The 25679-nt window shown below is 34.5% G+C and overlaps 1 protein-coding gene across 1 annotated transcript in view; it reads right to left on the bottom strand.

The window, feature by feature from the left end:
* SEMA3A (sema domain, immunoglobulin domain (Ig), short basic domain, secreted, (semaphorin) 3A) overlaps positions 1–25679 on the bottom strand; it is a 202311-nt gene that overhangs the window by 11446 nt on the left and 165186 nt on the right. Inside the window, exons 13-16 of the mRNA XM_005880033.2 lie at positions 22794–22885; positions 11149–11190; positions 6866–7023; positions 4557–4624 (exon numbers count right to left, since the gene is read on the bottom strand). Coding sequence (XP_005880095.1) covers positions 4557–4624; positions 6866–7023; positions 11149–11190; positions 22794–22885 — 360 coding nt within the window. The remainder of the gene's footprint in view (positions 1–4556; positions 4625–6865; positions 7024–11148; positions 11191–22793; positions 22886–25679) is intronic.

The raw sequence follows: 25679 nt of genomic DNA, 5'->3' as shown, positions 1-25679 counted from the left end.
TGATTATTGTGATAATTAATTATCTCCAGTGGAAATAGTTTCAAAAAGCGTTTACAAAAGTTATCTATAATAACAAAAGCATAATATGCTAATTAGACCAGACAGCCAAACGACCTTCCAATGACCTTCCAGACAAAGCCGGGGTGGGGCTGTGAGGGCCAAGCCCCTTGTATGAATTTTGTGCATTGGGCCTCTAGTAGAAGATAATACTGTAGTAAGTTCATTTTGGTGCACACTTTATATCTTAAGATCTTTGATATCAGAATGATCTTACAGTTGCTCTTGATCTGAGTTGAATTTGTTTTCTTTCAGAAAAAAATTTGTTCTTCTGCCAGACACATGAGACCCTACTAACCTGATACCTCTTTAAATTAAAGTCTTGTCTGAGATTTTTGGTCCACCCTGTTGGTGAATTCAGAAAGTAAACCTTCATGTGTACCACCTTGTGGTTAAGGAGTATTTCTTCCCCTTTTCACTACCCATAATTGTGGTTGAAACAACAAAATATCCTTGGTATCTTCTTCTTCATGGGAATTTATTTCTACTTTATGCTCATACTGAAACTTATTGTGTCCTGGCTTGATACTGGGACCATCCATTAGATTGTCCATCTTGGACAGTTTTTCTATTTTAGCAGTATACTAAAAAATGCTGTATCTTACATTCAGTGACATCTTAGACTTGATACAATTTGGTAATTTATTGAAGTTAGGGATTTTTTTTAGGACTGACATCATGCTCACCTATCATATCTTCCTGCTTCTCTTGGAGCTAAAAGCTCAGAATCATAGTTGGATGCTTCTACATGTATAAAAGAAGCCAAAGCACAGACCAGATTAGCACTGCCACAAAATACTATATTCACAACTCTGTAGACTATGAAAATGAGACGGCCAAAGATATTTTATGAAATTTTGATGCCAACCAAGACATAAATTGAGCTAGTTGTGGAGATAATTAAGAAGATTGAATTCTGTGGATGTTTTACAATGGGGACGCTAGAAGGGGATGTAGAACAGTCAAGGGAACTATTACAAAGTGAAATTCAATTATGGCGTTAAACTAAAAGTTAGGATATCAAATATTTCCAAGATTAAAAAATCTAAGATGATGTTAATTTAAAAACTGCTACTTATGGTGCAGCTTTTTCTTCTCTGGATTTGTAGACTACAGTTTGACTCATTCTTGTTTGGTAAGGAAAGGAGCAGGGGAGGTAGTTTAAAGGTAAATTAACTCAGCCTCTCACGCTCTTGAATGCAAATTCAGACCGGCTTCAATTTTGTGTGCAACAGTTATTCAATGGAAGGAAACATATTGCAGAAACCTGAGGTTTGTCTTTAGCATTCTGAATGAGGTATAAGCGGGAAGACAGGAGGATCTGCCAGCACAGATATATTTAGGGTTTTGTACTAAAATTTCCCTAGGTGAAGGGCCACTAGTGATGAAAGAGAGCCTTCTGGGTGGAGGGGAAGGAGAGCTGGATTATCTGTTTCACCTAGGCCAGCTCACCATTAGTGTATCCTTTACTCAGAGCGGGCAGAGCGCTGAGTGAGTGCTAAAGGTTTCATCAAGAGGAAAATTTCTTCCACTTAATTCTGAATTATTTTATATAGTCTCTCTATTAAAACCTCAGGATGTGTAAAATATAGAGTGTTATGAACTCTGTTTACCATCACAGCTGGAACTGATTGTCCTGAAGTGTATAATTTGGCTTCAAGTTGCTTAGCAGCTTTCCGTGAAAATATACCTTTGTATGTTTCCATATGAGCACGACTATTTTATTCCATGCGGGATATGACATTAGCAAGACAACATACATGACTTAATAGGGTTGAGCTCTGGATTTTTGCCCATTTTACTTTCAAGTATTGATAACACCTATTTCAAGACAATTCACTGATTCCCAAGGTGCGACTCAGCCTGGCCAAATGGGTATACCTGACTAAGTTTCCAAACATTTAAAATTTACTATAATCTTGGGTGTCTATATATATATTTTTATGCTTTATCAATTATCAAACAAGCAGACAAGGAAATAAGAGGCCTTCAAAAAGGGGATGTTTTATTGCTGCAGAACTTCTTGGACTATTTAACCATTTCCTCCCACATATCACAAGCATCTCCTTAGAGTTGTTCACCCCCCCACCCCCACCCCGCCACACACACCCACACACCAGTGTAACACTGAAGCACAGCGATTCTCTTCCCTCTTTACGGTGTGCATTCCGATGGGAGAATCAGGAGAAAGCTTGATTCATATTCATTTTACTTTCTGTAGGTAAGCAATTCTATAGCAGCAATTTTTACAGGCTTCCACCAAACTAATTTCATCAGAGCACAATTTTAAAAGCTGAAGCACTCTCTAATGTCTAATCAATCAACAGTCAACAACATTAACTTATTCACAGCTTCCCTTTTTAAAAAGTACATATGTCTTTGGTCAGCTTTTTCTTGCATATGTACACTCATAATTTCAGCAAATATATAATTAAAAAAATACTAACTGGGGCCCTAGCCAATTTTGTTCAGTGGATAGAGCGTAGGCCTGTGGACTGAAGGGCCCTGTGTTTGATTCCACTCAAGGGCACATGCCCATGTTGCGGGCTTGATCCCCAGTAGCGGCTGTGCAGGAGGCAGCCAATTAATGATTCTCTCTCATCATTGATGTTTCTATCTCTCTCTCCTTCCTCCCCCTTCCTCTCTGAAATTAATAAAAATGTTTAAAGAAAAACCTAACTGGGTCTCTGAAGGGACTGGATTTCTAAACAAATGGATTAATCTCTAAAATGTTGTATTCAAACTGTATTGTATTAAAATTGTAAAATGATTTTTATATTATATTACAAATTGATTATCACTGAAATATAAATATATGTAGCAATGTTCAAAATATAGCATAATTTCCTACATATACTGAAGTTTAAAAATTATTTATTAGTTAATTGATTGACATTTCTTAAGATATTTTATTTCTGTATATGATTATTTTAATAAAAACAATGTATGACAAATCACTTATACAAAACACAATAGATATTATTTAGTTCAAATCTCTACTGGTAAACCAAAACAATAAGTATCTATGCTATACTTGAAATATTTAGATTATTCATTCAACAAATATTTATCTACATGATATTTATTATCATGATATTCATGATATTGCATCTGTTATAACCCTAGAGATATAAGAATGAGAAAAATAGCAAGGTACATACCAATATTGAGATTAAAGTCTGATAAAAAAATGAGCTTTAGCTATATCATCTTATATCTTTTATTTCCACTTGTTATCATTAATTCTCTATAGCTAAGCAAGCAGATTATTTAATACAATGAATTAATATTTCATAAGACTGCATAGCTTCAATAGTGCTTATCATAATTCAATATTTTTACATAAAATAGATGAATAGAAGGCTAGTGAATGTTTTGTTGTCTATTATGCCATTTGAAAGATTTAAGTGGGTAGATTAATAATGCACTATATTTACAATGACAAAAATCAATAACATTTACTCAATATAATGGCTTTTTTTTATTTATAATAAGAACAATAACACAGGAAAATCCTTGGTTAGAAAATTTTGCAAGAAAAATTGACCCCCAATATAGGCTAAGTTCATGACTATTTCCTGGTATTGCTATCCTCCAAACAATCCTGTGAATGTTCATCAACCAGATACCAGTGCATATAGGACACACGACAGGGATCTGATTTTCAGAAAAGTAGTTAGGTTTTGGAATGCATGCTAGGGATGCTAGTGTGCTGCTTGTGCAGTGTGTTTTCTCTTGTTACATTAGTGAAACATGAATATTCTATTTGCAGAATTAGTAGGTCAAATCCAAATTAACAGATAAACATATTAGACCTCCCTAATGTAAAAGACACCAAAAAAGTTAATAGTATAATTATGTTCAATTACATGTAAAATGTTCTCATTTTAGCTATGAATTCTTCATAGCAGTGATGTCATTGATACGTTTCCCCAGCAGAGGGAAGCACAGCTTCATTATTATTTTTGTAAAGGGTTGAAGTAGGAAAGTGAGATATTCTACAATTTTACTCCATTTTACGTGAAGACTGGTTGCTATTTCAGCATAAACTAAGCACCGAGACAGGAAGTAGGCCTTGAAATCTGTTAGGAGGCATAAAATGAACTTGGTCCCAAATCCCCAGTTCAGGAGAATATCCTATTAGTAAGTCAGTGTGAAAATACCAGAATTATCTTCTACTGGACTAGGATATCCAATAACAATATATTGGGTGCCGTCAGCATATTAATGAATACTTGGAGTGACATTTTAAGAATACACTTTCTTCTTTGATATATTTAAATGAATATTTTTGTTGTCTTCTAGTCTCACATGGCAACTATATATGAAGTCATGTACTTAAACTGGCTTCTTTTGTTAATATGAGAATATTGAGCTTTAAGTCTCATAAGGGTTTAAAATCGTGATGAGTGTGCCTTGCATGGGTGTAGCTATGCTTTATTTCTTGTGCTTTTACGCCAGTGTTACCAGGTTGAAAGATGAAAAATGTTGTAACTTACCATGGTGTTGTAAGTCTGAACAGTGAGTTAGCGGGTCCCCATTTCGTATATCTTGTCGTCTTGTGCGTCTAAAACAATTCATTTAAAATATATTATTTTATTTCTTTTCCCTCTTGGGAATGTGTCATAAGAATTAAGGTGAATTAAAAAGCAAAGACTTTAAGAGTTTACTGAAAGAGATGCAGCCATGACTAAAATATTTTAAAGTACTTGTAAAAGCAGTTTCCAAGCTGATCAAAATGGGAAACAGTATACAAATCTATTAACAATGTGTTAAATGACTTTCAGTCATTGATAACAAATATTTTTTTTTTCTACTGGATGTGATCCAATAAGGACCTAACATCTAGAAACTCCTAAATTCTTAACATCTTAAATTCTGATTCTGAGCAAAAAGCACGAAAAATGGAATAGCAATCCATTTCTTCAATAAACAGAATTAAACATTTTTTTCTGATCACTAATGAGGAAGTAAGCTTGAAAATTAAAATTCACATGAATGTTCTCTTTCTCTTAACACATATCTTTGTTATGTTAATAGAGTTCCGTTAAGTTTAAAAGTATAAAGATTATGGATTCTAATTTTAAGTTAGTTTTTAATTTCCTTGTATGGTTGCTATATCAACCTTTTTAAAAGAAAATATGTCTTTTATGACCATAGGGCTATGATTGCAAACTGATTTACCTGTGAAGTGAATAAAAGAAGAAAAGCAACAACAAATATTGATCAGCAAGGCCTTCTTTTGTCAGAATAAGGCGGAAGAGAAGACAATGAACTCACCTCTAAAAGAAAAGTCAAAGTTGCTATAAAAATCTAAATGAGTTTCTCCTACATTGTACTGCTCAGATCATGTTAGTTGCAGTACATTCTGGGTGTCCCAGCTGCACTTAGCCAATGGTTGGCCCGGAAGAAGGAGGTTGGCTTTAGCAATTGTAGTGCAAACAAGACGTATACTTCCAGAAAGAGGCTAAAAGTGGAGACTGGCTATGTGTAACAGACCGGAAAAGATTGGGGACACTCGCCCAACTGTTTTCTGCATCTATTTTAATGGGTATTGTCTTTCTGAAAAGTTAGTTACCATCCCTAAAAAGAGCTCTCACAAAGGCCATTGAGAATTTGTTACTGTATTCATAAATTTAGAAGTCCAAAGTATTTATAGATTCCTATTTGTAGAATTGGTGAGACTATCAACAGATGTTGCACATTTCAAAATTGAGCCAACAAGAGAACTTGTGAAACACGAACCACAAAGCACTTGGGAAGGCATTTTTTTACTGCATTTTAAGCTTTTGAAAAATGCCATCACAAGGAATGCATAAATGTGAGGTCTTTAAACATCCTTTACAAAGAAACATGCAGTTGGATTAAGTAAAATCTGCTAGGCATAACAAAAATGTGTTAATAATAACTTCTTCGATCATGAATTGTAGGAATGCAATAGACACATTTCAAATTTATAACACACAGCTTTTTAACATATCAGAGCTGTAGTTATGATTTTTTAATCCTTCTTATTAAAATTAGCTTAAAATTAGAATGGATTATTACTAAATTAGGCAATATTATACATTTTCACATGGAAAGGAAATAATACTCAATTTTAGTTCAAACATGAATTCACATTTTTGGGTAACATTAAAAGCCCCATAAAGCTAAATGATTTCAGGAACCATAACATTTTAATCAAATACTTAATTTGATTGCTGTAAAAACTGCACATTGTTATTTTTTAAATTATCCACAGTTTCTTTAATCAATAATACATTATCTCCACAGTAAGTTTTTGTTTTAAATGTTAACTTCCAACAAAATCAGTAGGAATATGAAAATGATCTAAACATATCATCTCAATGCTGAATGTTAAAGGCTTAAGAAAACTGTATTTATGAAATGGAATAGGCTAATACTACAATGACACTTAATATTATGAACTATCTTTTATCCATATGGACTGATTATATGATAGATTTAAGTTGAAGATGATTTACCACTACATTTCCCCCTGTGTAAAATGAAGTTGCAAAACTTTATCATTTCCAAGTACAAACATTCAAAGATATGATTGTGATGTTTTAGATTTCCCTCGGTAATTAATTAAAACCATTTATCCCATTACATTTGTACCCAACTATCCTATTATACATTTTCTGATTGTTTTGACTAAGGAAAAGGGGAAAAACAGCAACCTCCAAACCACTTTTTACTAATGGAAAACAGTTGGTCTACTTATATGAAGGAAGCCGTTTCAAAAATGAAATCAGGTATAATAAGTAGCAAACATTTTGTTTACTTCTAGTATCTTTCCTACCTCTTTGCAGTAGGAAAATAGCGAGAGCAGGAGGAGCCATCCCAGGCACAGTAAGGGTCTCGGGCGAGGCAGCACTCCGCACAGGCTTTCCCGTAGATGTCACACCGGTGCAGAGGCAGCTGGGCAACCCCCGCCATGGAGCCAATATAGAGCTGTTGCTGTAGAAAGAATTTATGATTATGACAAAACTTGTTTTTCAAAGTTTTCTTTAAAAAAATTTATACATATCAAAGATAAATTTATATTTTCAGGTTTTAAAAAAATCTCATTATTGGTAGTTTCTTCAAAGGCCTGGCAGATAATGTGACCATTTAAAAATAGAGCAATATTAAAATTCAAATATTTGACTGAAACGTGAATTTTATAAGTATAAACCCAAGGGAAAATAAAGGAAGACAGTGATAGTGATAGGTCAATTATACCTAAATAAAAAAAATCAAAGACAGTAAGACAATGTAATGATAAAATCTTCAGTTTTTTGTTCTTAGATAGCTTGTTTTCACTTCTACTGTTCATCATTTTGATGGATCAGATGATCTACATTGCTGTGTATTCCTGAGGCAGCGATCATTTCCTTCTGACTTCTGGGTGCTCACATTGCCTGGGATGTAGTTTCAGGACTTGCATTTGTGAGACATTTTGCTCAAAACCAAATGCGTTGTCCTTGCACTACCTCCAGGAAGACTACTTTAAACAAAACCATGAAATGGCTTCTCATTTGAAATGTCATCAAAGAGGGAGATCAAGTGCATTCTGGCTGGTGCAGCAGACTTAACGCTAAGGCTCAGGCACCGTGGGGCAGTGCTGTAATGGGCAGCGAGACACCTGGATTCTAGGTCTTCCCCTACACCAACTCTCTCTGTGGCCTTGGGCAACCACATAATTTTCTAAAACTTTTCCATAAAATGTGCATGTTTAACCAAATCTTCAAAGTATGCATCCAGATAACATGTTTTACTATGCCGTTATCCTCAATGAGTTTGGAGTTACCCAATAAGGCAGAATATAGGAGAAAAAAAAACTTTCTAGTACCAACAGATTCAGGATTTCAGCACAGTGTGAAAAGTACCTTTTACAAAATTGAGCCAATGGAGCATATCAGCTGCAAATTTATCTGAACACAAAATGAAATTAAATAAAATTATTTTGTGTTTTCACATTTTACTGTAGTTGGAGTCATAGCTTCCTTTTCTTGCACTAAAGGAATGAATAAATGCTATATACATACTGAAATATGTAACAGTTTTCATGGAAAAGATCTTAAAAGTGTTTTTTTTTAATTTCTTAACTATATAAATAAAAAATAAGTTACAGAAAAGCTGGTCTCTGAAGCATGTGTGCTCTTTTAAATATTGCAAACTTCCTGACAGTCAGCAATGGGTATAAATAAAATTGCATTTCCAAAAGACTTTCAAAGATGGACTACATATGTGAATAAACAAATAAGCTGGATAAAAATGGAAGTATCTATTAGAATTAAATAAATTGTTAAGATTATAAGGAGTATTTTTATAGAAAATAATTCTGTGCTTCAAGTTAACCAACTAATTTTATCTCAATACAAGAAAGGGAAAACAAAGAAATAATAAAAAAAGACATTAAACAAAAAAGAAAAAAGGGAGCTAAGAGGAAAGAAGCAATACAACAAAAAACAAACCATAGTGGAAGCAGTTATCCTGATAAATATTGCTCATTTCATTCCAGTAAGTGAAAACTGTTTATATTATAGTATTCTAGTAAAGTACAGAGTATACATTACAGTTGCTCAACTTTTTACTGTATTCACCTTTTATTACTATATATTGACTGATGTTATAAATCATGGCAAACGAAGAAATGAAAAAGTCATTGGGAGGAAAAAATGAAGTATCATCTCTCAGCTTTTCATTGAGAGACACTTAGGTTAAGTTTTATCTTTCTTAAAAGCATCTGCAGTGTGCAATAACAGTTGACCATAATTTGAAAAATATTAACAAATAACTTAATTCACAGAATCAACTTTTCCCCCCTCCTATCCTTCATTTCTGTTTTCCAAAAGCATCATTTAAAAAAATAAACTTAGATTGTATTGAAAGCAAGCAATCTCGATGTAAATTTAAAAATGAAACAAACACATAATACCTAAACAACAATTAAATTAGTTAAAATAGGGTATTAATATCCAGAAGCATAGTTGGCATTGGTGAATAAGGACACACTGAACCATATATTGTGGTCATAACTATTTAAAAAGCTATTGACCAAGTTGGTCAACCCATTCAAAAGACCTCTATGCTTTTCTAATAGCTTTTAAGAAGAATGAGCAAAATTCATAATCACAGATTTTTAAAAATATGACATTTGAGTAGAAAAACAGTTGTTATTATCTAAGTAATATTTAAATATATCATATCTCTTTAAGAGAAAAACAGAAAAATAATACATGGGAAGAATAGAAAACTCCAAATATGGCAACTAAAATTATTGTAATAAAAACCTAAAGTTCATAAAATGCCAAAAATTAAATACAACTCAATGGCCAGCTTATATCTTACAATTATTCTGCAGTACTATTAATGATTTTCAAAACCAATTATGCTATCTAAATGAAATACATGGGAGGTTTGCAGGCACCATTGAGCTTAATCCAGTCACTAGCAAGCAACCTGATGTGCTTTTTCTGCCCAATTTAACATCACCATAGGCTTTCTCACTATCCTCCTTAACAAGTTGCAGGTCATAAAGCAGGAGATGAGTCCATTTATCCAGAAAATTAGTTGTAACACTGATTATCCCTCTTGAAACTATTGCCTCACTCTTACAATTTCCAGGAGCATAAAAGAAATCGAGTCACATTTTAATGATATAGAACTCCCACTATTGGAAAATAAAGACTGGGGACATTTCTTCTATCATGGAATTTTAAACTGATCAACTGTTTTGTTTGTTTGTTTGTGTTCGGTGTTTTTTATTTTGGTGAAATGTATTACATTTAATAGGCAATTATTGAGTCAGCTTTGACATTTTTTAAACAGAAAGATATGTTTTACAATACTAGATACAACATAATGAAGATTGGCAATGAAACCTAGCAGAGAATAACTAACTTAACAAATCATTATGGGAAAGAATATCCCAGTCTCGATTTCATCCTGGAAATCCCCAGATTGGCTTGCCAACATTTGACAAGTTTTAGATGATCAGAACAGGTGAACACATGCTTATGAAGTGTGAGATAACAGTATCAGGTCAATACTATCTGCACTCGGAGTTTCTGTAAATATCTTGGAGGTTATCAATCTATTTTGACATGTGTGTGTGGAAAGGATATACTCTGTTTTATTGGCACAGTATTTTAGTGTCTTGTACAAGGGCTAATGCATGGTCAGAGATAAGATAGTTCAGAGATAAGATTAGCCAAATGATTCTCATATTAAACAATTTTGTGTGTAAGTTCTCACTACAATGAGTGAGGGGCTCCCCAACCATTCTGTTTTTTTCCCCTCTACTAGGTTATTTACTAATTCATTATTAATTCAACTCAATATTAAAACCTTTTAAAAATATAATTACCAGTTACATATTGGATAGAAAGGCTAGATAACATTTATGGGGAAAAGGCATTTGGTTAGCATTTAAAATTATATTTGTTTTGTACATGTCATTTAGCATTTAGAAGTCATTTGTGTTCAAGTGTCTTGCCAAACATTCATTCAGTGTGACTGGAAAGTCTGTTAACATGCTGTCCATAACCTATGAACTCATGGAGTTTAATAACATCATTTGGCAGTGACTGTTTTGCCATTATTCCTTCATAGTTAGCCAAACTAAATGTTTTCTCTAGACTATAATGCCACTGAAAAAGTAAGTTACCTTTAAAGTCAAGATCTCCAAACATATATAGTCTAGTGCATACTTTTAAGCCTATAAAATGTACTTTGTTTATATATACAGATGAATTAAATTCTAAATTTATATTCTGAAATATCCACCGCTGTTATTTTTAAAGGAAAGATAGATAGATGAATATAATTATATAGTAAATTATATCATAATAACCAGAAATGCTATAAATGAAAATTTACAACAAGTAATAACCTAACAAGTATATTTATAGGACATATATGAGATTGGCCAAAACGTGAGGGCAATGAAAATATCTTTAGATTTTATTCTACTAGCTTTTTGTAAAAAAATTCTTTTCTCTTTCTTTGAACAATTGTCAATTTTATGGATCATCAATATATTTGAAACACAAAATTAAAACAATGTAGAATACTGATTTTAATATAAAATGATATTACCTGCTTAGTGGAAAGCTCCATTGCTGAAATAGTAGTTGGTTCCTAAAGAAGGAAAAAAAATGTGAACCTTGGTAAATTATAAAAGTCATCAGTTAATTAAATAGAACACAAACATATGTTTTCAGAGAGAAAACTTCAGTACCCATAAGAAGCAATATAACTGAGAAATAAGATGCATTAAAGAAATTTCATAGATAAGTTTTAAATGTGTAGAACAGACAATAAGAGTGTGTTAATGTCTTTCAGCCAAAGACCATTAGGAACACACCTGCAGTTGATTAAGTTGGGTTTACTGCTCACCACAAAAAGGATGCCATGGAATTGCTCAGTAAGTATTGAAAGAACTTACATCTTTTGGACTAGTGTTAGGTAATTTGATATAGGTTTCAAGAAAGTGGGGCTTTGCTCTGCACTGGATGCTATCAAAAAGCAGAGATAATTCTGTAATTGGGTATCTTTATAAATCTTAGTTAGAAGGAGGGAAGAACAGAGTGGGGATAAAGCAGTGGTTGGAAACAAGTAGCCATCATTCATGTAGGTAGGATATGTGACTTGGTCATCTTTTATGGTTTGGACAATGTTTGTGTTCTTGTCCGTGTTTGGGCATAATTACAGGAAGGTCTTGCTTTCCTCTTGACTCATCGGGGTCTCAGAGCAGCCCTGTCTGCTGTTGGTGTTCTGTGAAAATGTGTACGTACGTTCAACTGGGGAACACCGGTCCTGGCTGAAAGTGCCAGGCCAACTCCTAACAACATCCGTGATGAGCTGATAATGTTAGGCTAGTTTCCAGCCATGGGGGACTGTGGGAGCTCAGTTGGGATGAAAACACTGTTAAGTGTTCTACTGCAGCCTACCAAGTTGGGCTTATCTCACTGCAATAAAGGATGCCAGGGAACTTCTCAGTTAAGTGTTAAAAAGGCTTACATCTTTTTGGGCTTGTGTTAGGTGATTTGAACACATGCAGTTAGCATAAATAAATACTATTCTTTTATGTACTTAGGCCACCAAAAGGTTATTCCTCTGAACTCATTAGCTTATTCCTCTTAATGCTAAGAAGGAGATTGCTTAGGGGTTTGAGAGGTGGCTAATGAGAACAAAGCTTTGTTAGGTAGGAAGAATAATTTTAAAAGGCCTCACTGTGTAGGTGGCTGAAACTGAGCCCTAAACAAAGTATAAAGAGCTGAACTCTGGAGCCAAACAAACAGTATGGATTCCAACAGTAACTCAAACCTGACCATAAGGGTGATATTAGGTGAGCTATGTAACTTCTTTGTAATTCAGTTTTCTCATCTCAGAGGTTGAGAAGATTAAATGAGTTAATAAATGCAAAGCACTCCGCAAATGTGCTTGTTCTTCTCTCTCTCTCTCTCTCTCTCTCTCTCTCTCTCTCTCTCTCTCACACACACACACACACACACACATATACACACACACATATCCTTTTCCTCTCACACACACACACACACACACATATACACACACATATCCTTTTATTGCTTTAGCCTTTCTATTTAGTGCTTATCACTATCTGGAAATACACACAAGTTCCCCCCAACCTCCCAAAACAGAATCTGAGGTAAGCTCTTATCTGCAGGTGGAGAGTAGGAGTGAAGAACTAAGAATTGAGAGGAAGGAGGAAAAATCAATAAAAGGATGTGTCATTGAAGTTACACTGAGAGAAAATCTAAGAATAATGGACAGTGACTGCCAAAACTCTCCACTGAGGTTTGTACCAGGAAAAGTACTTATTCATTCCATTACTCAGTGGATGCCCACAGGGATGTTAAATCTCCCACACTCCCAGTTGTGACTCTTGCTTGCCCTTTTGCCTGCTGTCAGAGAAGCCCTGGGGCAGAAAGAGAAAGACACACAGTGGGAATTAGAGGTGGGCTGATAGGATGTGAGAAGGGTCAGCAGAAGCATCTAATATGTCTTCTTAGTTATTTGTCTGCCCTTTCAACCCCAACCCCCCACCCAAACACACAAATTTAGGACAGGAATTTTTGTTTTATTCACTGCCATATCCCTAGCACCTGAGGTTGTTCCTGGCATTTATAAGTTTTCCATGAGTATTTGTTGAATGAATAATAAGTAAATTAACGAATAAACCCTCTACCAATTTTCTTCTTTTTCTTTAATCTTTTCTATTTTGCCCAGTAACAGGAATTTTTGTTTTATTCACTGCCATATCCCTAGCATCTGAGGTTGTTCCTGGCATTTATAAGTTTTCCATAAGTATTTGTTGAATGAATAAATAAGTAAATTAATGAATAAATCCTCTACCAATTTTCTCCTTTTTCTTTTATCTTTTCTATTTTGCCCAGTATAGTTTGTTCCTTCCACTGAATTTGTATATGAAATAAAGGCAGCTATCATTTAAAAAGTCTTTAATTCTGCCCTGGCTAGTGTGGTTTAGTTGGTTTGACATCGCCCCATGCACTGAAGGGTTGCTGGCACATGCACCCGGATTGTGGACTCGATTTCTGGTGAGGAACATGCAGGAGGCAGCTGATTGACGTTATGCTCTCTCATTGATGTTTCTCTCTTCTCCCTCTCTCTCTAAAAATCTATAAAATACTTTAAAAAAATAAAAAGTCCTTAATTCTTCAATCTTAGCTAGAATTTCTTTCAAAATATTCTATACTCACTGTCTTTATTTGCTCATATCCCATTCAGTGCCAGTAATCCTTTGGCCCACTGAGTCTAGTCCTTACTCTAGAGAGGTTCCCTAGCATTCTCAGATACAGAAATTACCAAAGAACTGATTAGCTGAATGAACACTTTCAGCCTGTCTTATTATTTCTGGACTTTGTTTAGATGGCATTATTGACCACTTATTTCTTCTAACTAATGTTTCAGTTTTCTCCCATCCTTTGACTTGGAATTATTGAGAACTAAACATTTTTTCTGAGCTTTGCACTTGCAAATTACAACTAAAGGACTTGATAAAACCTTGAGAAATCATCACAACAGCTTATACTTAAACAATCTTAGTGACTGATCCTGTGTACACTGTGCAGAATTTATATCACCAGAGATATTCAAACTGCAGAAAAGAAGGATTTATCAGACTGTCCACTGCTTACTTTCATTCTAAGAAAAGAAAATTTGATTCTTTCATCTAAAAATCTTCTCAGCTGACAGTCTTACAGACTCAGAAACTGGTTTAAAATTTATGTGACCATTAAACTTTGTTTTTATCTTCTGTTTCATAGGCATGCCCCTTATTAAATACCTGATTTCTTGTTCATACAATATAGGTCTCACTTTGGGAGCCCATCTGCATCACCACTTCCTGAAATGACACTCGGCAATTTAACTGAATCAACTTATTTTCAGGACTACATAATTGAGTCAACAAAATATGAAGCAATCTACCAACTTTGCTTCTGGAATGATACAACAATTCCATATCAAGGGGATGATGCTTTGGGGATTCCCATCCATTCCTACTTTGGAAGAATCAGCTAATAACCTCTCTGTTCCAGTCTTGGATCCCATTCCATTGCCCCCCTTAGATCATGCAGAGAGAGACTTCCACATCCTGTATAGGCAGGAACCACAGCCCCTGTCAACGGGAAGCAGTTAATGAAGACATACTGTCCTTCCTCATCAGCCCTAAGATATTTCCCTAAACGATTTCAGAGATGGAATTTTCTGAGGGGGAAAAAAGACATGCTAGTAAGCCAGGGCAAGTATGTTAGGGAAACTGAGAATGATAGTTAAACACCCAAGTAGTTTACAGGCTTCTAGTAAATAGAAAAATCCTATCTTCCTAACAAGGATACTTAAGAGTAAATGGTTTACACCTCTCCTCCCCAACCAGAGTATAAATAGCTTAAATCATCCCAAGGAGACAGAGGGAAGCTAGGTAGACAGGGACAGGGACCATGGGGGGAGGGGGGCGGGGGAGGAGGAAATAAAACTGAAAATCCAAGTAGGTGAAGTTACTAAGGCACCCCAACTGGGCAGGGAAGGAAAGGTGCACCAGGGAGACATGAGCTTTAAAATGTTTTATGTTGCTGACAGGCAGCTTGCAGATAACCAGTCACAAGGTAGTAAGGCATATAAACCAATCCCAAGGAATTTGTGAAGGCAAAATTCTTTGAAAGAACTAATCAGGAAATAAGAGGCATATATATAAAAAAGCACGTATGCTTCCTCTTCTCTCTCTCTCTGGTGTGCTAGGTTCTTGGGTTGATGGCAGGAGATGTGCTCCCCTGTGCCCACCTGGCTTATGACCATGGGGGCCTCCACACATGGACTATTAGACTTTAATTAGCTTGGATGCTGAACTACTCCTGACTATAACATGGAAAGGAAGCCCTGGATACTGGGCAGCTCCAGGAACTCCAGCTGCACCTTCTCCAAGACTGGCTCCTTTCAATAAACTTCAGTTCCACTAACACGACTTTAGTCTCAGATTTCGTGAGACAACGAACTCGGACTCAAAAACCCCGTACTTTGGTTTTAATCCTACGCAGGGAGATAGATAGCAGAAATCCAGTTAGTACCATTTATGCCAACCACACTCAAAGACAGATGCAGTTAAGGCAATAAATCTCATTTTGGCACATCAACATAAAGCTGATGTATATTCTATTGAGATCCTCCCTTAATACCTTCCCTAAACCCCAGGACTTAAAAACCCACAAGAAAGAGGACCCGGGGCTTGCTCTCCCTCCCGGAAGCATGCCCATGCCTTTCCCTTTCCCATGTTCTTTACCCACAGGCATGCATCTCTCAAACTGTAAGGGTCCCCATGAGACTTGCAACCAGGAGAGCAATGGGCAGCAGCAGCTCCTCCTGGCCTAACACCTTGAGCCTGTCCCCAAGAACTCCCTTTTATCTGACTTCCCAGAGAGCCAAAGCAGGCCCACCTAGGCTCTTTCCTCTTGCTTCTTCTGTCCTAAGCCCTTTCTTGTTTCACTGTCCCCAACTTTAATAAACATACTCTAAAATAATAAAATAAATAAAATAAAATAAAATAAAAATAAAATAAGGTAACTAAGTAAAAGACAACCTGCTTAAGAAATACATGAGATAAATGATTTAGAATGTAAACTAATTTTATTAGGATAATTTAAAGATTTCCCATAGTTTAAATTAATGATATTAAAAATAAATATTTTCTATAGGAATTGTAAACCATAAAGACAACTATGATGAGAAGAATGTCTATCAATTTTCTCTATTCAGTGATATGATGTTTAGAATTTATAGTAGTAGCATCAAATCACAAAAATTAAGGGGACTGATTTTCACCTTATAGAAGACAAAGTTGACTACTTTATTTAGTTTTGAATAATATTGAAATCAATGAACCCAAACACTGAATTTAGAAGTGTTAAAAAGAAAAATTTTCCATAGTAACTTCTTTAATTCCAAAAGTTTCACAGGAGAAATGATTTTGTAAGCAGCTAACTTCAAGCAGACTTTCAAGGTGCAAGAAAAGTGTTTCTTAGAGAATTATTAACAGTTTACTATAATTGAAGTAAAAGTTAGATATATCTAAGTTCTTTAAAAATCTTAAGTAAAACTATATAAAAGTGAAGCTGATTAATATTCATTCATTTCATGTTCATTGAATTACATATCTAAAAGGTAGATGAAAATGAATTATTTCATACATAAATTGTAAAACAAAACAAATCCCAATCCACACCAAACTCACATTACGACACATTATAATTTCAACATTTTTAAATTAAGATCTTAAAATCCCTTAATTAAAAGAACCTTATTTATTTTTCAGACTAGAAAATTAATAACAGTTTGGAATAAGATGTACTATATGCTGCCTTAGTTGAATTTGAATAGATAAAATATTAAGATGACATCTATTTAAGTAAGCTATATTTTATTCTGAGAAATAGCTGGTGGTGAATATGATTTCCATTTAAATCAGATATAGCTTCATAAGCATTTTTTCATGCAAACTGGTTCATTTGCAAATTTAATTGGTATTCAAGTACAAATGATATTAAAAACAGTATCTTTTCAAGATTTTCTATGCCTCTAATTTATTATATATTTTTCCAGATATTTTAACCTAGTCCTTATTAAACTTTTGCACTTGCATAGCTTTTCAACCTGCTGGTCCTGGGAGAATCTGACATAGCTCCCTGGATGCTAAGCACGTAGGCACTCCTTTAGAATAAGTTAGTGGTCTAGGTTTTGGAAAGCATCAATTATGTTTTACATTTGAATGAAAATGAAAACTCTTTCATTTATTTGCTCAGCTGTTCATGGAATATTGCATAAGTTAGGTTTAAAATGCATGTGTTATTGATGTAACTGCCTTGCAATCCCTTGCAGTTAATAGGACTATAAATAAACCCATTGCACTAAATGTACTGCAACTTGATGTAATCCTCCACTGTCTCAAAAGTAAAACCCTCTTTGAACTGGAAAGAAAATCCCACCTTGAGTGAAGTAAAAATCAAGAAATGTCTGGCTTTTATACCTTTTGAATATTTTAATAAGATATAGATGTAGAATTTTCAAGCATTTTAAAGGAGACTTTTATTGGTCTAACTAGTTAACAATAGCTACCATTTACTAGTAATCTTAATTTTGCTTTTTTATATATTTTATTATTGACAATATTACAGATGTCTCCCATTTCCCCTCCCTTTACCCCCCACTACCCAGCCCCTACTCTCCTGCTCCAGGTCTTCACCACCCTATTGCCCATGACCATGGGCTATGCATTTAAGTATACTAGAGGCCCAGTGCACAAATTTGTGCACCTTGAAATGAACTGTGGGCCGCGAGGCTGCAGTGGGCACAGGGGCAGGTCTCGGCCCATCCTCCTCGCTCCCAGTCCCCTGTCTGCCGGCAGCCCCACTCCCGTTGCCACCACTCCCATGCACTGATGGCACCGGCCCCGCTCGTACCCTCTGACAGTGCAGAGTGATTGTGGCTGGTGCCAGTAGTGGGTTCAAGTGGGGCCGGCACCGTCAGAGGATGTGTGCGGTGGCTGCTGCCCTGATTGCCCCTCAGAAGCAGGGGGAGGTGGAGAAGCCCTCAGGGGTGACCAGGACAGCGGGTGCGAGCGGAGCCGTCGCCAGCAGCAGGTGTGAGTGCCAGGTGGGACCGTGGCACATGGGAGCAAAGAATTTTCAGTAACCACCAGAGGCTTGCCCTGATGACAGCGACTGGCGCCCTGCCTTAGTCTGGCGCCCCTGCTCCACCATCCCCCTGTGGCAGCTGCCCGCCATGTTCCCCACTCTGCTGCCTGCTGCCAACACCTGCCATGTTCTACATGTACCCCCTGGTGGTCAGTGCACGTCATAGCGACTGGTTGTTTGGTTGTTCCACCGTTCAGTCTATTTGCATATTAGCCTTTCATTATATAGGATAAGTTCTTTGGTTTATCTCTCCTCATCCCCCAAACCTGACATGGTATGTCAGTCTGTTCCATACCGCCATGCTTCAGGTCGTATTTTGTTGGTCAATTCATTTTGTTCATTGGATTCCACAAATAAGTGAGATCATGTGATATTTGTCTTTTCCAGATTGGCTTAATTCACTTAGCATAATCAATAATCATAATTATAAAATACTTTTAAAAATTATGAACTGAAGAAGTTGAGGATCAACTGACTGTAACCAGCATATTCCTAGGATCACATAGTAAATATTATATAAATATAGATTTGTGATTATAATAATATTTGGAATTCAGTTTGTCTTAGTATTTTAATGTCATTTTGAATATATAATGACAATTCAAAGTCATTTCTAGAGTTTTGTAACAATGCCAATTTTATTTCACTTCTTACTACCTATTAAAATTTTATTCTAAAGTGGAAATGTTATTATAGAGAAATATATTTTTTTCTATACTCTGATTGGGATGTGATTTCACCCAAATAAAAGTATCTTGGATGTAACTGAAACCACTGGAATGTTCTGTGATTAGCTAGGGTGTTTTCCTAACACCACCCTCAAGATGGTAATGGACATAGTACTGGCTGTAATTCAGGATTTCATTTGAGATTTGGTTATTCGGTCTAGGAAGGACACATTATGAATATGGTCTCCTGGAGAAATTATGATAAAATTAACAGGTTGGATGACATTAAATAACTCATTTTAAAGTCTAAGAGTATCAGATACTACCATGACCCTAAATTTGTTCCTTACATATTTACCTTGTCAAACTACTATCTTGCTCAGGTTAACCCTTTTTAATTTTATTTTATGTTAAATAGAATGACTCATAAGGTTTACTTCGAAATATAGAGACTGTAACATTTCTCTGCTTTTTTCACTGTGTATAGCAATTGCTTTAATGTGTTGTGTTTTTTTCTTCCACTGGAAAATTAAACAAAGTTTGACAGTGAAATATTCCAATTGCTAGACCACAATATATGTATGAACCTTGCCTGATAGAACAGAATGTTGAAAGTAAATATTTCTCTAAACTCTGCCCCAATATGTTTTGTCTACTTTAGTACCAAAGAAATAATAATGACAATAATGCATAGCAGAGAACATAGAAGTGAACTGGAACATTTATCTATGAAAAGAGATGTGTTCTATGTTGCAAAAATCTTTTTTACAAAATCATAAATACTTGTTTCCAGGCCAGCACTATATTACTTATTTATATTTAATTGTTAGAAACTGATAAACTTTCTTGTGATATCTTAAAAATTACACAAATGTCATTTAATAGTTATCATAGGTATAACTCAGTTGTGTATTTCTCTGAAAATTGCAACATGCTAACAAATCTAATAGATATTAAATATATGTGTTTGCAACCTCTCAAGATTTTGTTAGCAGTCATTTAAGATCAGAATAAATTAATCTTTATTAAACTGAATTTTTATTAATGTAGTAAAAAAATGTACCTAAGAAGAAAAATGTAAACTTAAAATTCCAGAGATATGGGGAATATAAATTAGCTAGAATATAGTGTTACTGTAAAATTATGCATGTTCTGATTCATAAACTCCCATAATATAATTAATAAAAAAATATTAATTTCAAAATGGCATGATATAACTTGATACAATTGTACAAGATAAAACTTCACTATAACAATAGATAATAAATTAAGTCCTTGAAACTATGGTGGAGAACATGTAAAAGACTGTAAGCTACATAAGATCAGGGACTGTGTTTTTTGTGTTCAACTCTGAACCATAAGAATTTAGCAATGTGCCAGAATCATGGTAAGTAGAATATATTTGTGTACTGTGAATTAATAAATAAAAAATAATATATAATAATCCTATGTAATAAAAGCCTAATATGCTAAGTGTCTGTTTGTCTGGTCGGCTGTTCAACCAATCAAAGTGTAATAAGCTAATGATATGCTAAGGCTGCCCATCCACTCGCTATAATGTGCACTGACCACCAGGGGACACACAGTTGACCAGTCGTGTGCCCTGTAACTTCATTTACAACATTGGTGGCAATATTAATTTTCAATATGTAGAATTTCTATTTTTTTCTACTAGAGAGTAATATGGGATATCATCAGCAGTATAACTTGTTGCTGATCCTGGTTTATCTTCCTCGGACTTTGGCACCTCCTTTAACATGGTCTTCCTGAGAAAGACCTTAAACTCTTTATTTTCTCATATTTTATTTTTTTCATCAATACCAATTCCTTCATTTATTTAATAGATTTTGGTTGAAAACATATTTTAGGCTCTGGAAGACACAACAAAGGACACAAAACAGCAATTTATATACCCCCCCCTTCAGTGCCCATAATTGGTTTGCTGAATCTAGATGGATTCTATATTGCTAACACAGTCCATTAGGATAATTGTATTTTTGAATATGTAAAGTATCAGTGTGTAAATACTGAAGTAGGACTTTGTGAACTATAGGAATTAGTCATCACTCTATGTCAGGCATAAATAAAATAAGGTCTAAGAATCTGATTTAAAAACTATATATATAAAAGCCTAATATGCAAAGTATCCCCTAGGGAGTTCCACAGACTGGGAGTTCGATTGCTCGCTATGACGGCACTGACCACCAGGGGGCTGCGTGAAATGAAGGAAGGCCCTGGCCAGCAGCTGGCAGCTGGGGAAGGGAGGCCCCGGCCAGCAGCCGACAGCCCCTTGGGGCCTTACCCGTGCACGAATTTCATGCACTGGGCCTCTAGTCATAATATAACTATGATAATTTTATTATTTGAAGGCCAGGAATTAGAAGAAAGTGCTACTGGAAATGTGGCTTATTTTCAGTGTAGCTAAACCAAAACAATAAAATTATGTTAACAATAAAATTATGAGTACAGTATTTAGCACTGTCCTAAATGCTTTACATATAGTATCTTTATTCTAGCCTCCTTGTGAAGTAGGCATTATTCTTGCTGTTTTACTGATGGGTAATTTCAAAAGGAATTGTTAAATGTTCCTAACAAAAGTGCCATGTATCTGTGACTGAAGAACCTAAATCTTTCCACTGGAACATTGTTTAGTTATTATTATAAGATGTCTATGTCATGATTTACCAGCTATTGTTCCAATGGTAATCATCATTTTAATTGAATGAGTGTATATCAGGAGCTTGACATACTGTACTTCATTTCTTCTTTAAAATAGTACTGAGTAGTGAGCAAGAGGCAATTTATTTTAACAAATTGATTTAGAAATATGAGGTTAAGAAATGTCTTAGGAAGACTTTGCTTACAATTAAAACAGTTAATCAACTGAAAAATTTGATCCAGATACTTCATTTTACAGGTAAAGTATGTGAGACACCTGGAGACTAAGTGAGATAATTTTGAGTTGTAAGACTAGATCCAAAGTTTTCTCATCCACAAAATTCTTCTAATTCCAGTGTATTTTGCAATCTTATATGATTCTCTATTATTTTATCAAAAATTAAAACCACTCCTTTTATAGACATCTACTTCCCTCTCCTAAGATAAATAATGTCTTTCAAGGTGTGCTTCAAACCAAACTCTTCCTATTAGCTAGCGTTCCAGAAGGAACAGACATTGTGGTAAGTTATATTGCTTAAGTTGACCTCTCTCACAACAACCCATATCCTCCAGTCTCTACCCCAATCCTATGTAAATTTGCTTTGACCTTCTGTGATTCAGGAGAGAGGGACAGATATCTGTACATTTCTTAAAAGTGTAGGGTAGGAATCTATACCAAATTTACCACTCGTGATATAAAAGTCTCAAAACTTTTCTTCTAAGAAATAATTTTATAAAGAAAATATGATAAAACAATTCATGAAAAAGCTGCAGAATGGTTGAATGTGTTCATTCCCCTATCATTCTGAAAGTATTTCCCTTAACATTCATGGAAGTTACCTATCTTCCCAGTTATACTGTAAAGTGTGAAAGAGAAGATTTTGGAGGTGGGGGCTCATGAAGTTTGTTCATTGAGGTAACTTACATAAATAATATACAATGTAAATCATATATATTATCATTGAGAAAACAAAATATGAGCCAAGAATACATTTCTCTACATTTTTAGTTTTTACTAGCATTGAAAATTTCAAGGTTTATTTTGACTAGTGTCTGGCTTTCTAATTGACAAGCTAATTAGAAGTGTATGCTAGACTACTTGTCCATACCAAGTGTAGTGTGCAGCTGTCCTGGGGGAAAGACATGCGAGTGAACTTGTTAACACTTGAAATTAAGCAGCACTCACCCGAAAAACTGCCATTTCTTCCAGCAGAACTTCTTCTAAATCATGCCAAGTCTCTTTAGGAATTGAAACCACTTTAAGAACGGTTCCGACATCTTTGAGAGAAAATGGAGAAGAGCACAATTTAAAGAGACCTCAACAGAGTTTAGTGTTAATGAATGGATCCAGTATTGGACCAGAAAGAACATTTTGACCTCAGTCTTCCTTTTATTTTTTTGTTACAGAATTATTAAAATATTCATATGCCTTTCATGCAACTAGATAAACTACAAGCATAGCATAAAACTAAAATAATTTACTTTTTAGAAATAAATGAAGCTTTGAAGATGATATCACCCTGAACTTGCATTATTGAAAATATATATAATAATTACTAGGTTGGACTATTATTTTTAATCTAAATTGTCAGGTGTCTCAGAAAAAAATACAACAGAAATAATATCAGCTTTGACATGACAGGTTTTTCCACTCTTGTTATGAAATCAGGGACTACTATGAAGACTTAATGTAGTTGCAAAAAGCCAGGAATGTTGTCAAGCAACAGATACTTGTAGAGTGGTTAGAGCTTCAGAGCCTGGCTGCTCTTGTCACCTGAAAGAAAGCCTTTAGTACTTAGAGGCCCCTAAAGACAGCTCAATGACCATTAAGTGATGAATGACAACAACTTTATTTCTCAAAATAAACACCTTGGATTACTTACTGCAGTGTTTTTTTTCCAATAATTGGTTTATCAATTTTGGTTAATCAATTTTATAGTACTAAAGAATTTAAAATTCAGAAGCATAAATCATAAAAACTATTAAGTTGAATACATTTTACATAGATTTCAAGCATTGTTTATTCTAATTTTTAAATTGTTTTAATGACAAGAGCTGTCACTTTTATTCTAAGTTGGGTTAAGCAGATATTAATTTCCCAGTATTTATAGGCACATTCCTATTTCTTGATAAAATGAAGAACAGGGCCTTATTAAATTAAAAAATTTGATTCTTCAACATTTCAATTCTAATCAGCTGATCAATTATACTTTGTTTTAACTGGCTCATTTTAATCAAGTTTAAAGACTCATTATTTGAGAAGAAAATCTTGCCAGTAAAAAATAAGTTATGGCAGGAAAAAAATTCAATGTATTCATATCACTGATAACCATTTTCAGGGGATCAATATGATGTGATATATGAGATCAAAAAAGGTTGCTAGTGTATCCCTTGTAAAGTTAAAAAAAATTCCTCTTTTAAGAAGATCCTTCTATGTTTATAGGACCTCAGACTCCTTATAATACCAAAGATTAAAGGTAAGTTAGGTTAAACTACTTAGTGCCTCTGATGGGTCTCCAGTATCCAAACATCACTTTATCTGTGTTCCAGATCGAGTTTTACCGAGTAGTATTTCAAACAATTTCACACAAACTGAATCAGATTACTCAACTAGGATCAATACATTATGATGTGCTACTTAGTTAAAAGATAAAATTACTGTAATCAATTTACTTTGCTGACAGATGACCCAGGTCTGTGCTGACCGATAGCCATCCACATCATCAGACATTCAACACGCTCATGAAACTGGTTTCTTTAAGGACAGCATGTGTCCAAGTAGAATTAAAAACTCCTGATTGGGTTTCTTTGGTCAAATAGCCGAAAGCAAGCTTTTGTTGCACTGACAATGAGTGAGGGACTTCTCAACATGCTTAGGCCAGAGGTGAAGAAAAAGGCAAGTGTGACATTAGTGAACAAAATTATTTACTCTGTAGAGAGATCTAATTATAATTTGACATTAAATAATATACTAAAATTTATAAAAAAGAAATCATATCATCTTATAATTTCTAAACACATTTGTAATCAGAAGTTGATATTTGCAATTCACTGACTTTTATCAAACATTGAGTCTCATTGTGATTCTGCCATTTGATATAGAAACTTTCTCGTAAAAGTAGACTGTAATGTATTGCTCAGAACCTGACACTGTTACACCTGATAACATAGGTATTTCACGATTTTGTTATAAAACTTTAAGTCCTTAAAGCACTTACTCCAAGGTTGTCATTCCCGTGTAGTTAATGCAATTTTTAACCTCTTTCTCACCAAGGGAAAATAAATGTTATTATACCAGGTTTCAGTGGAGCACTCACCCAGTTTCCCATTGATTTATGTCAGTTAACAATGCTAATGGAGGCTAGGAATTTATTTCCTTGGAACTTGACCCTAAGTAGCAAGTTTCAAATTTGTAACTGGCACTTTCAAAATAGTATTATTAAAGAGAGTAGGGGAAAAATAAAATAATATGTCAAAATAGCAATGGAATTCTTTCTGAAAATATACCAGTAAAAAGTTTGTTTCTAATCAAAGAAATATTAAAATGATGTTGTTGAATTTCTATAGAAAGGTATCTAAGAATGTATGTGATGATCCCATAACTCCATTTTGTTGTTTTTCTGATATAGTGCCCCCCCACCCATTGTATGGCAAAAACACTGAACAAATTTTGTTTCCCAAATTTATTTGCTGGGAGATTTACATTCTATGGTATTTTTAAAGTTTGGATAATTTCGTATCAATTAATTCAGAAACCATTACTGAATGTCTTGGCAAGTTTAGGTATGGTTTGAGCAATATATCTTTGTTCTAAAAAGCCACTGTCCAGAAAGAGTTATGATTCAATTAAGGATATTGGTTTTTTACCTAATTATTAGCTTTACCTGATCATTCTTATCAACTTTTGATTGAAACAAAAATTGAATTTATTATGTCAAATTGCTTACAAAGATAACACATTATAACAATAGAATGTTCAGGTTTTGTAGTCATTTATTAACATTTAACTATACCTTGAAAATGACTATAAAAACTTCCTTTGATTCTCAGTAGACTTACTCAGTTGAATTCA

This window comes from Myotis brandtii, unplaced genomic scaffold (assembly GCF_000412655.1).
Source record: "Myotis brandtii unplaced genomic scaffold, ASM41265v1 scaffold621, whole genome shotgun sequence".
NCBI classification, from domain to species: domain Eukaryota; kingdom Metazoa; phylum Chordata; class Mammalia; order Chiroptera; family Vespertilionidae; genus Myotis; species Myotis brandtii.
This window is presented reverse-complemented; position numbering and strand designations above follow the sequence as displayed.